The following is a 17397-nucleotide window of genomic DNA, read 5'->3' as shown; positions in this document are numbered from 1 at the left end:
TCTTCCAACATCATACACCCTCTCCCAGGCGACCTGACCACAGTTGATCAGACTGCAGCCTGTGTTCAGGTAGTAACCGCTTGTCCCCATGGACCATCTCTTCATATACAGAGCCATCTCGAGGCTTTCTCAGCTGCTTTGGTGATGTTCTTGATGGCTCTGTTCCTTCTGTAATGCCCAGTGTAGTGAGTGCTCTGTGCACTGAGTGCCCCACCAAACCTCTGTAGTCAACTTCAATGGGCATACACCTTGCCTTCCAGCCCTGCTAAAGACAGCTTATCACCAATTGATTATATTTAGACGTTTTGCATTCATGCGCCTCTCCCAGGCAATCCTCCCACAGAACTGTCAGTTCCACGATGTTGATATTCTTGGTAGACTCTGAGACCAAAAAGATATTCGGCCTCAAAGTGGTGCTGACAATATGCTGTGGAAATCTCAGCTGTTTCTCCAGGTCCACTGAGAGCTTCCATTTCTGAGATGTTGATAGGATGCCTGTTGCCATCTTCTTGAGCACATCTCCGGGTTGCTCTCCTGCCTTTACAAATGCCATTGAGTTGGTGGTGGAGACACTTGCTGCTGAAAATGCTGTGCTTAGGGAGTCGGTGAAGTCTCTCACCAAGGGAATGAACCGGCTCACTAAAGAAAATAAAATGATTAAAAATACTGTTATTGTGCTCCAGGCCTGAAGCATGAGGGATAACATTCATATTTTCAGGTATACCAGAAAAAGCAGATGAAGACCCAGAAGTAACTATGAAATCTTTATTTCAGACTGACGCTCCCAGAGGACACCGTGAAAACCATCGCCTTTCATAAAGTCCACCGCCTGGGAGGTAAGCGACCCGAAGGACGCAGACTCAGACCAATCGTGGCCAAGTTTGAACACTACAAAGAAAAAGAGCTGGTGAAGAGCAGCGGCCGGGAGCTGAGAGGAACGGACTTCAGCGTAAATGACCAGTTTCCAAAAGAGATCCTGGAGCGACGCAAGGTCCTGTTCCCCATACGGAAAAAGTTCATGCAAGAAGGCTCCCGCGCTGTCATCGCTGTAGACAAACTGTATGTTAATGGACATCTTTACTGCGACCAGAACACCACGCCATGGCTCTCTAGTGCCTTGCGAAAGTATTCGGCCCCCTTGAACTTTTCAACCTTTTGCCACATTTCAGGCTTCAAACATAAAGATATAAAATGTTAATTTTTTGTGAAGAATCAACAAGTGGGACACAATCATAAAGTGGAATGAAATTTATTGGATGTCTCAAACTTTTTTAACAAATAAAAAACTGAAAAGTGGGGAGTGCAATGTTATTCGGCCCCTTTACTTTCAGTGCAGCAAACTCACTCCAGATGTTCAGTGAGGATCTCTGAATGATCCAATGTTGTTCCAAATGACTGATGATGATAAATAGAATCCACTTGTGTGTAATCAAGTCTCCGTATAAATGCACCTGCTCTGTGATAGTCTCAGGGTTCTGTTCAAAGCGCAGAGAGCATCATGAAGACCAAGGAACACACCAGGCAGGTTTGAGATTCTGTTGTGGAGAAGTTCAAAGCCGGATTTGGATACAAAAAGATTTCCCAAGCTTTAAACATCTCAAGGAGCACTGTGCAAGCAATCATATTGAAATGGAAGGAGTATCAGACCACTGCAAATCTACCAAGACCCGGCCGTCCCTCTAAACTTTCATCTCAAACAAGGAGAAGACTGATCAGAGATGCAGCCAAGAGGCCCATGATCACTCTGGATGAACTGCAGAGATCTACACCTGAGGTGGGAGAGTCTGTCCATAGGACAACAATCAGTTGTACACTGCACAAATCTGGCCTTTATGGAAGAGTGGCAAGAAGAAAGCCATTTCTCAAAGATATCAATAAAAAGTCTCGTTTAAAGTTTGCCACAAGCCATGTGGGAGACACACCAAACATGTGGAAGAAGGTGCTCTGGTCAGATGAAACCAAAATCGAACTGTTTGGCCACAATGCAAAACGATATGTTTGGCGTAAAAGCAACACAGCTCATCACCCTGAACACACCATCCCCACTGTCAAACATGGTGGTGGCAGCATCATGGTTTGGGCCTGCTTTTCGTCAGCAGGGACAGGGAAGATGGTCGAAATTGATGGGAAGATGGATGGGGCCAAATACAGGACCATTCTGGAAGAAAACCTGTTGGAGTCTGCAAGAGACCTGAGACTGGGACGGAGATTTATCTTCCAACAAGACAATGATCCAAAACATAAAGCCAAATCTACAATGGAATGGTTCACAAATAAACGTATCCAGGTGTTGGAATGGCCAAGTCAAAGTCCAGACCTGAATCCAATCGAGAATCTGTGGAAAGAGCTGAAGACTGCTGTTCACAAACGCTCTCCATCCAACCTCACTGAGCTCGAGCTCTTTTGCAAGGAAGAATGGGCAAGAATTTCAGTCTCTCGATGTGTAAAACTGATACAGACATACTCCAAGCGACATGCAGCTGTAATTCCAGCAAAAGGTGGCGCTACAAAGTATTAATGCAAGGGGGCCGAATAATATTGCACGCCCCACTTTTCAGTTTTTTATTTGTTAAAAAAGTTTGACAAATCCAATAAATTTCATTCCAATTCACAATTGTGTCCCACTTGTTGTTGATTCTTCACAAAAAATTTAAATTTTATATCTTTATGTTTGAAGCCTGAAATGTGGCAAAAGGTTGAAAAGTTCAAGGGGGCCGAATACTTTCGCAAGGCACTGTACTAATCTAACAGGTGATCTGTGTCCACACTGATGCCTTTTCTGACTCTTCTTTTCTTTTTTTTTTCTTTCATCTTTTCTACTCGTGTTTGAATCTATACACGTCTGTCTAAAGATGATTGTTAATGCCAGTATAATCAGTATAGTGCCGTGATTTTTTGTTGTTTTTCTTTCCAGAAGGCTCCATAAGGCAGATATATAATACTTAATTTATCAATTCAGAATATAGATTTATGCATTGCTAGTATATACGGACCAAATGTTGATGACCCCTCCTTCTTTCATGCTTTCTTCACTTCACTCTCTGATCACTCTGATACCACACTGGTAATAGGAGGAGACTTCAATCTGGTACTTAATGCAGATATTGACAGGCTCAGTACAGCAGTGAATCAAAGGAACTGGCAGTCTGCAGACATTCTTAAACAGTACATGAAGGATTTTGGTCTTTGTGATGCTTGGCGTTCACATCACCCCACTCTGAGGGATTCTTGTTTTTTCTCACCAGTACATCACTCTCACTCCCACTTAGACTACTTTTTAGTTAGCAGCTCCATTATGATGGACATCACAGACACTCAGATTTACCCTATCACTATCAGTGATCATGCACCGGTGTCTATCACTCTGACATGGAAAAGAGTCACACCACCAATCAAGAGCTGGAGATTTAATACATCATTATTTAAAGAACAAGATTTCATTAATTATTTCAAAAAGGAGTGGGCAATATATTTAGAACATAATGAGCTACCTGGAATATCACCATGTGTTCTTTGGGAAGCAGGAAAAGCAGTAATGAGGGGTAAAATAATATCTTACTGCTCGCATAAGAAAAATAAAGAAAAAAACACTTGTCTCAGAATTGGAAACAAAAATCAAATCTTTAGAAACTGCCTATGCTGCTTCACCACAGGAACATAGGAAACTTAAACTGGAATTAAACAAAATAACTGATAGGAAGACTCAATTTATGCTGCAGAGGATGCGTTTTGAAAACTTTGAACATGGAAACAAACCTGGAATATTTCTGGCCAATCAGTTAAAACTAAATAAAGAAAAAACAGCTAATTATTCTATTAAAGATTCAACTGGTAACATTACTCATGACCCACAACAAATAAATAACTCTTTTAAAGACTTTTATGAAGCCTTATACTCACCACAGATCAATCCATCTGATACTGAAATTGAAGAATATCTTAATACTATAAACCTACCAAAATTAAATGATGAACAGGCTGCAGCTCTGGATTTACCTCTTTCATTATTTGAATTTAATGAAGCAATACAGCATCTCCCAAATAATAAAGCCCCAGGTCCAGATGGTTTTCCAGCAGAGTTTTATAAAGAATTTTGGTCTGAGCTAGGACCCATTTTTTTCAGAATGGTAACTCAAATTCAGAATGATCACACGTTATCTCCAAACATGAACTCTGCTAACATTAGCCTGCTCCTTAAACCAGGCAAAGACCCCACACTCCCATACAGCTACAGACCAATCTCTTTTATTATTGCAGACCTTAAAATAATTTACAAAGTCCTTGCTGGAAGATTAGAAGAAATCACTCCATCTATTATACATCCGGACCAAACAGGTTATATCAAAGGTGGGCACTCAACCAATAATACACGCAGACTAATAAATGTAATAGATTACTGTTCAATTAACAAACTAGAAACCACAGTTGTCTCTTTAGATGCAGAGAAAGCATTCGAATGGGTAAATTGGAAATTTCTGTTAGCAGTTCTACACAAATTTGGATATGGTTCATCCTTCATAAATTGGATCAGAACACTATACAGCTCTCCAAATGCACGTGTTAGGACAAATGATCTTATTTCCCTAAGCTTCAATCTGCAGAGGGGCACCAGGCAGGGCTGCCCACTTTCTCCTTCACTTTTTGTCATTTTCATCGAACCACTAGCAGCAATAATCCAACGAAATGTAGATATTAAAGGAATTAAAACAGAGAACACAGACCATAAGATAAGCCTTTATGCTGATGATGTTTTACTTTTCCTTGTGAACTCACAAACTTCTCTTCTGAAGACAATCACACTTATAGATAAATTCTCATTTATATCAGACTACTCCATCAACTGGAGTAAATCAACAGTTTTACCTTTGAATTGTAACTTTCAGAACACCACCACTACCTCACTACAGTGAGGCAACATTAGATATTTAGGTATAAATTTTTCCAACAGGCTTTCAGACCTGGTACAATTGAATCATACTCCTCTACTAAAAACAATAGAGGATGATCTCACACGTTGGAACTCTCTACCTATATCTCTCATGGGGAGAGTTGCCACAGTAAAAATGATGATTCTACCTAAAATCAATTATCTGTTTTCACTAATCACTAATAAATCTTCTGTTGCCTGGTTTAAGTCACTAGACTCATACATTTCAAAATTTTATGGAAAAATAAAACCTCAAGAATAAGTTTGAAGACATTACAAAAGCTAAAATGCAATGGTGGTCTAGAACTTCCAAACTTCTATCACTATTTCTTAGCCAATAGATTACAGTATGTTTCAAGGTGACAGCCCATGGCTGGATCTAGAACAAACACTCTGTGGAAGAGTGAAAATGTCTGACTTACCTTTCATTAGCTCCAGTATTAAACATCACAACTGCTTTAAAAGTCTTAACATAAACACCACCCTGACAGCCTGGTGGGAATTTTTAAAGATAACTAAGTCTTCACTTATCCCGTGTAAACTGACACCTATTTGGAACAATCCAGATATATGTCAGAAAAAGACAGTACTGAATTTTTCAGCATGGCAAGAGAAAGGAGTAAAGAATTTAGAACATGTCATTCAAGATGGAACCTTTATTTCATTTGAAGAACTTATTTCAAAATATGAAATTAGCAATAGCAAATTTCTTGAATATCAGCAATTGAGGTCCATCATACAGGCAAGGTTTAACTTAAATAATCTAAAATTAGAAATCCCTGTATTGGTAACAGATTTTCTAAATCTTTATACCCCTAAATTGTCATCAAAAATACATGTTATTATTATAAATTAATGATACAATATCCCTCCCAACTGCAAAATGGGAACGAGATCTTTCCATCAACCCAGATGAAAACTTCTGGACACAGATATGTTTAAACAACTTCAAAATGACAAAAAGTCCAAATTTACAACTCATACAATACAAAACTCTCCATAGAACACATTATACAGGACACAGGATGTTCCAAATGGGCTTCAGAGACACAAATATATGCACCCACTGTTCAGGCAATCAGGTGGAAAACTATATGCACGCTATTTGGTCTTGTATGCCTGTTCAGAGGCTCTGGCAGACGATATGTGAGGACTTATCCACATGGTTTAATTGCGATATCCCAGCTTCACCAAAACTGTGCATTTTAGGTGATGTAAGTGAATTACACATGGAAACAAATATATCACACATAGTTCTTACTGCCTTATAAATCAAAAAATGATTTATGCATTATTCATTATAAGAATCTACTTTTAGAGCACATTAGTCTGGAAAGAATGTTTGCCACCTCCAAAAACCAATTGGCCAAATTTGAATGTCTCTGTTCCCCAGTGATCAGCTTCATCACATGATGGGGGTGACCAGCTGTGGTCTTGTCTCTCGGTGTACCCGGCAGGCGGCTGGGGGTGGGCCGGGGGATTCAGGTGTCTGATGGCTCTTGGACTGGAGACCGTGGCTGCCATTCTGTGGTTTCTGTGCCGGTCCTGGTTGTTGGTGGTGGGGCTTGGACGGATGCTCTTATGGTCTTGGGTTGTGGGGCTGGGGGGCTGGGGGGCCCGTGGTGGTGGGTGCTGGCCTTGTCCGGGTGGCCGGCTTCCTCTGTGGGGTCGGAGTGCCGGGTCTGGGGCCCTGGTGCCTGGGGTTGCCTGTTTCCCGGGTGGGCCTTTCCCTGCACTGGGGGGGTCTATGCCCCCTTGGGCATGCCGCCGTACGGGGTGGGTTGGCCCGCGTCGGGATGTCTGGCTGGCATTCCGGGATTCTGGATACCCCTCCCTGTGGGGTGTGGGGCGCTCAGGTGAGGGAGCAGCAGTTTCCCACATGGTGCAGGTTGGTCCTGGACCCAAGACCACTGTGTGTATGTGTTTGTGTGTGTGTGTGTGGATGAGAGTGAGTGGGTGATATTTATTGTAATGGTGTGTGTGGGTGTGATATTTGTTGTCTTTTGTATGCCTGTGGGGTGTGTGTTTGCAGTGTGGGTGGTGGGTGCCGGCCTGGAGCACGGCGGTGTCCTGGGGGTGTGGCCACTCTGTCCCTGGACCTGCCTTCCCTGCGCTGTGGTTGGGTGTAGGAAACTGGGGTATCTAGTGAGCCAGCAGTTAGCTGGCTCTCTTACTCCGGGGGTTAGTCCTCTACCTCCCGGTCATATTTATCCTGACCCTTCCCCTCCTCCCACTCAGTTAAACATCACATTACACACACGTAGGTTTTTAGGGGGAGGGGGGCTCGTGCTACAGTGAGTATATCCACCTCCTCGGCTCTGCTCACTGTGGGCAGGTCTTCTCACAACCCAGTTTCTTGCACCCTGCCTGGGGTGTGGACAGGCTAGTTGTTCGGGGCTGGGTTGGCTGCTTCCCTGGGTTGCCGCTGGCTTTGTGCTGGTACCCGCTCCCACACACTAGGGGTCCATGTATGGAATCCGTGTGAGTGTGTGCATGCATGTGTGCGTGTGTGTGTGTGTGTGTGTGTGTGTGTGTGTGTGTGTGTGTGTGTGTGTGTGTGTGCGTGAGCAAGTGTGTGTGCATGCGTGTGTGGACAGCTGGGCATGGGTCTGTGGCTTGCTGAGCCTTGGCACCTGTGGGACACGGTTGTGGACGGGCCGGAGTTACCCCTCCCTACCCCTCCCTACCGCTCCACGCTGCTCCCCACTGATCATCACTGCCACCCCTGGGGTGTGGGTGCCCGTGTGGCAGGATGTCTTGGCGTGGTTTCTGACCCACTCCCTCGGTGGCTGTGGCCTAGGGGTGGCTTGGGCCTCCTTGGCGTTGGGGGGGGGGGGGGGGGGGGGGGGGGGGCTCTGCCGGGTGTCGGGCGGTTCTCAGGTGCTTTGGGCCTCAGGCCCCGCATGCTCGGCTCGTGCTGGGGGTGCCGGCCTGCTGGGGGGTGGGCTGCTCATTGACTCTGGCTTTCTGGACTCTTGCCCTTTGGCCGTGGGGGCTCTGTCTAGGGTCTCCCTCCTTCCTCCTCTGGGGTGTGCACTCGGTGCCATCAGGATGTGTGGCCTCAGGTCTTCTGAGCTCCTAGTGGGCTGTGGATGGCCTTGGTCCCCTGGGTCATTTCCTATTTGCCTCTGGATTGTGGGGGGCATGGTTGCAGTTCTTACCCTCATTGAGTACATTCCATGACAGAGGCGTATACACACACTACTGCAAACTGCAAATTGTGTGTATATGTGTATGCAATTGTATAGACATGTGAATGTGTGTATGTATTGAGTATTTTCCTTTCCTTTCTCCCCTTTGTCCCCCCTCCCATTTTTTTTCTGTTTGTTTTTTGTTTTTCTGTGGAAAACTTGACTGCATACTGAGGAGGTAATTCAGCTATTTGATTAAGGTGTGTTGGATCAGGGACACATCTATAACCTGCAGAACACTGGGCCACGAGGCCTGGATTTGAGAACCACTGTTTTAGAGTAACAGGATCGCCACATGTCTGAAGAAAGTCTGTATGATTTAGACGATTTACATTTTCCTTTAAAAACTAGGTTACTAAAGTTACATTATTATCAAACCACATATCAAAATTTATGCTTTATTTTTGTATCTAATATACTGATTGTTCCAAATGAAACATCAGTGTGGAGAAAAGATCTGCTTATAAATGAATCACCATGCCAGCAGCATTTGCTTATGGAAATTTGACAGGATTAAGGGAAGTTTGTCTATCTTATCACATAAAAGTACATATTCAAAAGTTTCAATCGCTGCATCCATGCAGGCGTTCTGGTTGGTAGCTTAGCGATGCATTTAGCTGCGGGTATCTTGACCTTCGTCGTTACATGACAGCAGCCCAACCGGTCGCGGCAGATGACTGCCCCTCCCTGAGCCTGGTTCTGCTGGAGGTTTTTTCCTGTTAAAAGGGAGTTTTTCCTTCCCACTGTGGCCGAGTGCTTGCTCATAGGGGGTCGTTTTGACTGTTGGGTTTTCTCTGTATTATTGTAGGGTCTTTACCCACAATACAAAGCGCCTTGAGGCGACTCTTTGTTGTGATTTGGCGCTATATAAATAAAATTGAATTGAACTGAATTCTCAACAGTATAAAATCACTGCCATATTTTATTTGGGTAATAATTATAAGAAACTTAATGACAGACATCATCTTAAGTTATTTAGTCAAAGCACTAAATCACAGATATCACAGAGCGATAAAGCTGATGATCCATCTCATGAAGATTTGATAGAGTTGTTAAAGCCAGGTTAAGCTGAGAGGTGATGATCAGTGTCCTGGTCCTGTGTCTGTGACCCAGTGTTTTGACTTGTTATGCTTTTTCCTCAGTTAAAAGTTCTTAATTATAATTTTCTATATTCTCCTAAATTAAGTTTGCATTTAGGCTGGAGTTTCTACTTCTTGTGTTCTAGTCCTTGTGTTCCAAGTTGCTCTGGCTTCCCCATTTTTCTCGTGTCTTTTCCAGTCTCTGTCTGGGTTTGGTGTTAGTTACTTCCTGCTTTATTTTGCCAGACCTTTGTCCTGTGTGTGTTGTGTTCAGTCTTGTCGTCCTTTGTCTTATTAGTTAGATTTTGTGAACATGCATCTTGTCCTCCCCAGCTGTCTCCAATCTCCTGATCACCCTGCTTTTTATTTACTGGCTCAGTGAAGGCAGGAAAGGGTGAGAGAAAGTTGTGCTTTATGTAGGCACTGGAACAGTGAGGAAAGTGAGAGACAGAAAATGTAGTAACATCTGGACCCATTTTTGTATGCTAGACAGTTCAAAGGCAGAGTGCACACGCTCCACAAACAACTTGCACAACCGTATGTGAACGGTTCAAGCAAGAGACCCTGCTATTAAAGTCAAAAATTGTACCTACCTTTCATTAGCCCTATCATCATAACTGCTGGCGTGATAAGGGTATAAATAATTTATAACATATTATCCAAGATGAAAACCTTATTACAATCCAAGAACTTATAACAAAATATAGAATTGGCAACGGTAGATTTCTGGAATATCAGCAAATGAAGTCCATCTTACAGGGAAGATTTAATCTCAATCAATTGAATTTAGAAATACCTACATGGGTAACAGAATTTCTAAACCTCTGGTACCCCAAAATTGTTGACAAAATTATATAAATTATTACTAAAAACTGATGATTCAGTCTCCCTCCCAATAGCAAAGTGGGGGCGTTCTCTTTCTGTCAACCTGGATAAAAACTTTTTCTTCAGCTCCTCAGCAGAGGCGGACACACTTTTCTTCTCTTCCCAGCCCTTCCTTTTTTATCCTGCTTTGCTGCTTTGCTAATTAGAGCCTCTCTTCACAGAGCTTCCAAACTAGAATTTATAATTATGCATCTGGTCAGCTGGTCTCTCAATGCCAATATTTTGATCAAATTTTCACCATGAGGAGTTTGGGGAAAGGAGAACCTATTCCCTCATATCCAATTGACATTCCCGGCTGGCTACATTATGGATTCCTGTGTGGTGTGGAAGATGACGTGCCTGGCCGTACTGTCAATGGAGGACACACACATTTGGCTTATTGACACTGGGATTTCTCCGAATTAGTCCTGGAGACACCTGGCTTGTCGTTACAATTCAGGAAGTCTGGGCAGCTGTTGTGCCTTGGTAAGGCTGCTTATGACGGGTTATGTAGAAAGGTACAGACTCAAACTCAGACTCACTATATCTGGAGCTGATTGGAGGGATTAGATCTTGGACAGGTACCTGTTTCTGCACGGAGAAGGATTGAACAAGAGGATTCGGATGATTGGATTGGATTTTTATTGCCACTTAGAGGTACCAGAGAGACTAAAGGCTGTCAACAAATTAATCAATACAGTCTGTACCAAAACAAGTTGTAGAATCAGGAATTTGGGTCCCTGGCGGCCTTGGACTGCTGCTTATCTCAGTTTTTCTCCTGGATGTTTTATAAACAAATGCTCTACGCCCCTGCTGTCCTGTCTTCTTCTGATCTGTGTTGAACTGATCTCCCTTGTCCTAGCTGCTGATGAACATTTTTCCACATCTTATCAGAAATATATATATATATATATATATATATATATATATATATATATATATATATATATATATATATATATATATATATATATATATATATATATATATATTTATTATATATTTATTTATTTATTTATATGTATGTATGTATGTATGTATATATATATACACACACACACACACATATATATACACACACACACACACACGCTAACATTTATATGTATGGTCCCACAGCTCATTTGACTTCAGGAATTTGCTCAAATGCAAACACACAGCAAACAGGAAGTTCTATGTAAATTTAGGATGATGAAACATTTCTGGCATTTCTCATTCTTTTCTCTTTTTTTTGAGCTGGAGAGGTACAAGCCACACATCAGATAAAAATGATTTACTTCACATTCTAATGTGTGCAGTGTTATTTGGTGTCATATTTTAAGCTTTTTCTGGTGCAGTATATTCTACATATTTTATGTTAAAATTACAAAAAGATTTGTAAACCAACCAACTTCAATGCATTCATCTTTTATTTCTGCACAAAAAACAAAACCCAAAAGATTTCAGTCTCCAGGAAACAAAGCTAAAAGCATTTTTTTCATACAACACTTAGACTCTTCTTATTAAAGACATGAGCCACCTTCCGTTTCTGATTCTTGTCTCATCCTTCCTGAAGTAGCATTACAGCGATAGTATAATGAAGAAGAAAAAAGATTAAAGCCGATATCTGATGCTGATGACACAAAGACATGGTGTCCTGTGTCACTTCTGAGTCCAGAATTCATCACATGTTCTTGGCACAGACAGAAGGTCTTTTAATGTGACACCCCACATCATCCCAGCACTTTCCATCTAGAAGTACAGAGAACGAGGAAGTCACTGAATGTGTTGAGCAGTTTATAATCAGATTTATAATGTCGGTGCCACAAAAAACATTTTTTGTTTTTTTTAGAATATTTTTGAGTTTGAGTGCATATTTTATTTTATCTTGTATGAGTAGCATCACTTAAACTTGTACCTCCATAATTCATTTGCAAGCAGTGCTGCTTGCCGTGTAGGTTATTGGGCTCTCCACGACACCAGTTGGTATATTGGAAACTGGTGCCATCGCTCCAAATCCAATGGCCCTCCTGGAGGAGAGAGAGCAGATTACAGTTAGAAGAATATTGGTGCAGTAAGGATGGAGACTCGAGGAACACCATAATTAAAATGGCCAATAAAAACATCAATTTCCCATTTCAACATTAACTGGGCATTTTGCTAGAGTGGAGTTAGTGACTGCTTTGAAATTGTGAAAGTATTATTGAAGGTAGGAATTTTTTAATAACCTTAACAAAAAGAAAATACATGTAATTCATTGCATCTACACATATTGCATATATAGTAATTGCATTTTTAGTTTTCATTGACTTAAGTACCTTCTTTACATCAGAGCCACCAATCCAGGTTTTTTCCTCATGAGTAGCACTCAGTATGAGCCTCTGAAGCCTGCAGTACTCCATGGCGTTGTGCACTGATGCAAGATGACCTCCCAGGGACACACAGTTTTTCTACAGTGAAGACACAAAGAAATTTTCAGGATGAAAGCATAAAGATCCCATATGAACACTATGTACTAATTACATAAATCTTGTATGACGCAAAATTGAGTCACTGGAGAATCATTGTAGACTGGGATTACCTCAGCTTTATCCCAAGTCATAGGCTCTGCAACGTAGTAGAAACAACGTCCATTGAACTGAGTCCAACCATCATCACATTTGGAGGACCTCTTGACAAGGTGAGTCTTTGCTATGTTTGGTAGATAATATGGAGTTTCCATTCAGTAAGTTGATTTTTTTATATATGTGTGTGTATTAAAATATAATAAAATAAAAATGTAATAACAAAAATATAATGTGAAATATAGCAAATAATATCTATGCAGTATAACAAAACACAATAAAATGTAAAACTGACATGACAATCCACAATAACAGGACAACATAAAGCATATTAGAAAAGAGTGATAAGTACATGAAACATTAACACAAACTGTGGTTGTAACCTTCCTCTATTATCTCTGCAGATGACAGTAGAAGAGTATTAAAGTGAAAATCTGAAAGCCACTGACCTGTTTCATTGCTTTCAGCCTTTGTCTCTGGGAGATCTATAAAATTAGAGACATCATGTTATTGATAATTTTCTGTAATATCATCTGTAGATGGCATAATACTCACCAGCAGATCCAGCCAGAGCCACTATGGTACAAACCAGTGCACACACAGTCAGCATGTTCATGGTTGCAGATGATGAGATGGGAATTAGTGATGCTTCTGTAGGAGACTCGTACAGACTGCAGGTCAGTAAAGAGAAGTTAACTGATTATTAAATGAAGAACGCCTGCCCCTTCCTCCTGTTCCATGATGTCTTTTTGCTATCTTTCTGATAACAACCAAAAATTAGCAGATAACAAAATTACTAAGAATTGTACACCTACGAATGGATAAGGATAAGGAAGATAAGAAGCAGCTAGTTTCTGCTCACCAAATGCACTTGATTAACTGATGATCAGAAAATGTGACTGCTGCTAAAAAAGCAGAGGTTTCTGACACTTTGCTGGTCTGTAGCATTCAAGTGTGTTAAGATAATACCACAGTCACATAACTCCTTATAACAGCTGCTGAGCTCGACAAGGGAGGAGTGATTATTTGGGATTATTTTGCCACCAGAGATACACTTAAATAAAAAGTGACTTCTTAAAATTTTGGCTGGTTAAGGTGTTATTAAAAGCTACTGAATCATGGTGTGTACAATGTTTTTACAGGACTGCACTGAGTGCTGTGAAGTTTTTCTTTCTCATACCTGCCGAGAAAGAAGAGGATCCATTATGGAAGGACAGGCCCCTGCATGGCATGTACCACTAGGTGGGCTAGGTGGGTGGGTTCTCTGGCTCTCTGGGGCTCTTGCCCTTTGGCCATGGGTGTGGGGTTATTATCGGGATGTGTGACCACAGGCCTTCTGAGCTCCTTGTGGGCTGCAGATGGCCCGGGTCCCCTGGGTCTGTGTCTGTTTATTTATGATAAGTTTTTTTGTTTGTGTTTGTTTTTTCCCTACATTAGCAGGTCTGTCCAGGGTCTCTGTGGTCATCGCCTTCATATCAGTAAATGTTAGGGTTAGTAACCCTAAAAGTAACATCCAGAAGGATGTCCTGAGGATCTGGAGTTTGAAGGTTTCTCGGATGCAGTGGTATCTCCCTCTGTGCCTGAGTACTCGTATCCTCAGGTATCATGTTTAGTTCAAGTTTCCTGTTGTACTTTGGATGTTAGTGTTCTTTCATGTCTTGTGTTGGTTTTACTTCTTTGTTTGTGATCTTCATCTGTGTGTAATTCCTCATTCCCTTTCAGTCAGTCTCCAATCAGCCCTCAGTTTATTTACAGCCCTTTCTATAATATGCTGTGTGTTGTGCTCCCTGGTTTTGTCAATTGTGTGTCTTTGTGGTCTGAACTGTATATACTTACTTGTGCCTTCAGACTGACTCAACATTCAACTTCTTTTAGCATGAGCATCTAGAGGACAATCAGTCACAGAGACAACCATAAAATCTCTAGGCCCTGCCACACATAGGGGGGCCCCATATGGGATAAGTAAGGGCAAACATTGTGGGCCTCATAAGGTTTTGTCCGCGGTTACCACGGTGGCCCTACAAGGATTTGCCCAGATAGATTTTAACCAGCCCTGAATATGTGTTCATTGGGACCCAGACGGTCCATGCATGGATCGTGCATGGGCCTCATGTAAGTCAGCCATCTGGGTCTCCCAGTTGAGCTTATTAAGGGCCTGTTTTCATAGAGCTGGTTGCTTGTTTCTATCGTGAGATCTGGCAACACTGACGATCTCATGGAGAAAGTTTTTTAACCGACAACCGATGCCAGTCTACATTTTGAGGAGTTTGTTGGTAATTATAAGTCATAAATCCCTTTTTACTCACAGTTGTCACACAGCGTAAGTCTGACTAACATTAAATTAAGAAGTTAGTTAAGAGTAATGTTAACTGACGCCCTACTTGTGTTTCGACATGAATGTTAGCATTTCACTAATTCATGTACTTCTTTGTAATTTACATTTGTGTGTTAACATTAAGTATAATGTTTGGCAGTGATAGAGAAGAATATGAAAAGAAAGGGTCAGTCTCAGGCGGGAATTCAGCAGTTTTTGAGCAAAAGAGTGAGTCTGCCAGCTGAAAATGAGCAGGGTGAGAGGAGGGAGGGCACAGCAGAACACAATAGACCAGAGGCTGGTCAGGAGCAGGACACCTCCAGTCCCGTTTCATCAGGTCAGAAATCATTTAGGGAGAGCAACAACAGTTAATGCTGTATTGTATGAAATGTCTGATATTGTTATTTAGTGAAATGGCACATAAGTTCACTGAAGTCTTACACCTCATGGTGATAAGATTTACCATAACTTTAATGTAATGGCTTTAATTTTTATTGGTCCATATGTCACCATGTCTACCACAAATACTTGGCCTCTCTATGAATACCGTGGCCCCTTGATGGCCCCTTACTCAGAAAAATCCTAGATCCGCCACTGTCCATGGTGTACACTAGCCTTTGTACATGTGCGGTTTCAAGGCCTCTTTGATTAAACAAATAACACAATGCAATATGTGTTGTTGTTCATCTGAGGTTGTATCGAAATAATTTTCAGATCTGATGAGGAACAGATGATTTTTCATCATGTCCTCATATATAAAACCTCATAATGTAAAGAGCATGTACTTTCTTTTTCATATGACTCTACACACAATGAGGTAGCAAATTAGAAAAATTTATTTATTTACAAGAAAATAATTTACAACAGCAGAAACCCAGAAAACCGAGCATCAACAAAAAGCTCAATGTGTTACATTTCTGGCTGTGGGCCATCTTCAGGTGTTCCACAGGCTGACCTACACTCTGCTGTCATTCAGACTCCTTCATTTCAGGCTCTTTGTTGTGTAGTGAACACTCAGTTTGTCTTTTTCATGCAGATCCTGCTATGATAGCAACAGGTTGATTTGTGGCACCCTCTAGTGGTAATAAAAATGTATTGCATGAACCTGACTGGAAGCTGTAGACAAAAAGTGTAGCGAAAAGTGGAGTTTGGCATGGTTTGGAGAGCACACAGAGACCCATATCACAAATATTTTACAGATGTGGTCAAATTATTCCACATCTGCAGACAGATAAATGTAGCACCCGACCCATGTAGCTAATAGGTAAACAACATTTAAACACAGGGGTATTGTAGTACTATGGGCGGGGCCCTGGGTTCTTTAATTTATTGGCTTCCATACTAACCTGTATTGATAAGAAAATTTGGTGATTGGTGCCTCCACTTAGCAGAATACAACCCTTTGGCCTTTAATCCTACTAAGAATTATCATCTAGTGTTGAAACGTTTCTCTGGGTCAAACTTAATAAACAGGGGGAAATCCTTACAAGAAAGAAATAACACACAGGATTCTTAACCTCAAAAATATAGAATTTAGTGATCAAAAATTAATATTTGCAACTTCAAATAAACAAAATAAGAGTACAAAATAATTACTTCAATTAGGGTCTCTTCAAAACACTTGTAAATAAATCAAATTACTTGTGAAAACAATAGTCCTGCAGCTCACACACGCACTCACACACTCAAGCTGCAACTCAATATCAGTCCTTTAAAATAAAACAAAACAAAACGGTGCAGGCCTGTGTCGACGCTTGGGTGCGGTGTGATCTGAAATTTTACGACCCTTTCGCTTGCAAAGCAAGCAGAAACAAAACAATAAAATAAAGCAGAAACAAAACAATAAAATAATAAGCACGTGCAATTTGAGTACTCACAACCTCGAGCAGTCAGTCAGTCAGCAAACTGGTTAACGTTAGTCGCTAGTAACCTTGAGGGAATCATTTGTGAGGGGCGACTATGGAGCCAGAACAGTGCCACTAAAAAACGAAACCAAAAAATGAACTGAAACTGAAAAATTAAAAATCCACATTGAAATAAATGAAGTTAAAACAGTTTTTTACACACACAAAAAAAGTTTCATTGAAAAATAACATACAAACATTTAAAATCACAGCTTTAAGCAAAAAAAAAAGTTTACACTATCTTTTTTTCGTTGACTGAGTTTTTTTTTTTACGCTTGTTTGACTTTTTTTTTCGCTTACACTTTATCTTTTCGGTTTCAATCCTCTGTCACTCTTTTGGCGTGGAGGGGAGGGGTTAATAGGCGGGGCCAGAGGGTCCGCAAATCCGCTGTAATTTGCATCTAATTTGCATCCCGCTTCGGCTTGTCAGGACCGCTCCGAGCCTCGGTTAGCTAACGCAATGGCTGCCACGAGTTCGGGCGGAACTATTAAACCACAGGTAAGTCTCTTTCAATGGCCCATATTCTTGTCGTGTAAAACTCGACTGATTTTAACAAGTTTCCTTTCATCTAGCT

The 17397-nt window shown here is 41.3% G+C and overlaps 1 protein-coding gene across 1 annotated transcript in view; it reads right to left on the bottom strand.

Moving 5' to 3' along the window:
- LOC115796710 (type-2 ice-structuring protein-like) overlaps positions 1-13533 on the bottom strand; it is a 73688-nt gene extending 60155 nt beyond the window's left edge. Inside the window, exons 1-5 of the mRNA XM_030753097.1 lie at positions 13467-13533; positions 13160-13275; positions 13054-13089; positions 12622-12731; positions 12359-12490 (exon numbers count right to left, since the gene is read on the bottom strand). Of these exons, the coding sequence (XP_030608957.1) occupies positions 12359-12490; positions 12622-12731; positions 13054-13089; positions 13160-13220 (339 nt within the window). The 5' untranslated portion in view covers positions 13221-13275; positions 13467-13533. The remainder of the gene's footprint in view (positions 1-12358; positions 12491-12621; positions 12732-13053; positions 13090-13159; positions 13276-13466) is intronic.
- Positions 13534-17397: the final 3864 nt, after the last annotated feature.

The sequence above is a fragment of the Archocentrus centrarchus genome, chromosome 18 (assembly GCF_007364275.1).
Source record: "Archocentrus centrarchus isolate MPI-CPG fArcCen1 chromosome 18, fArcCen1, whole genome shotgun sequence".
NCBI lineage: Eukaryota > Metazoa > Chordata > Actinopteri > Cichliformes > Cichlidae > Archocentrus > Archocentrus centrarchus.
Note: the sequence above shows the minus strand (reverse complement) of the source record. Positions and strands in the feature narration are given on the sequence as shown.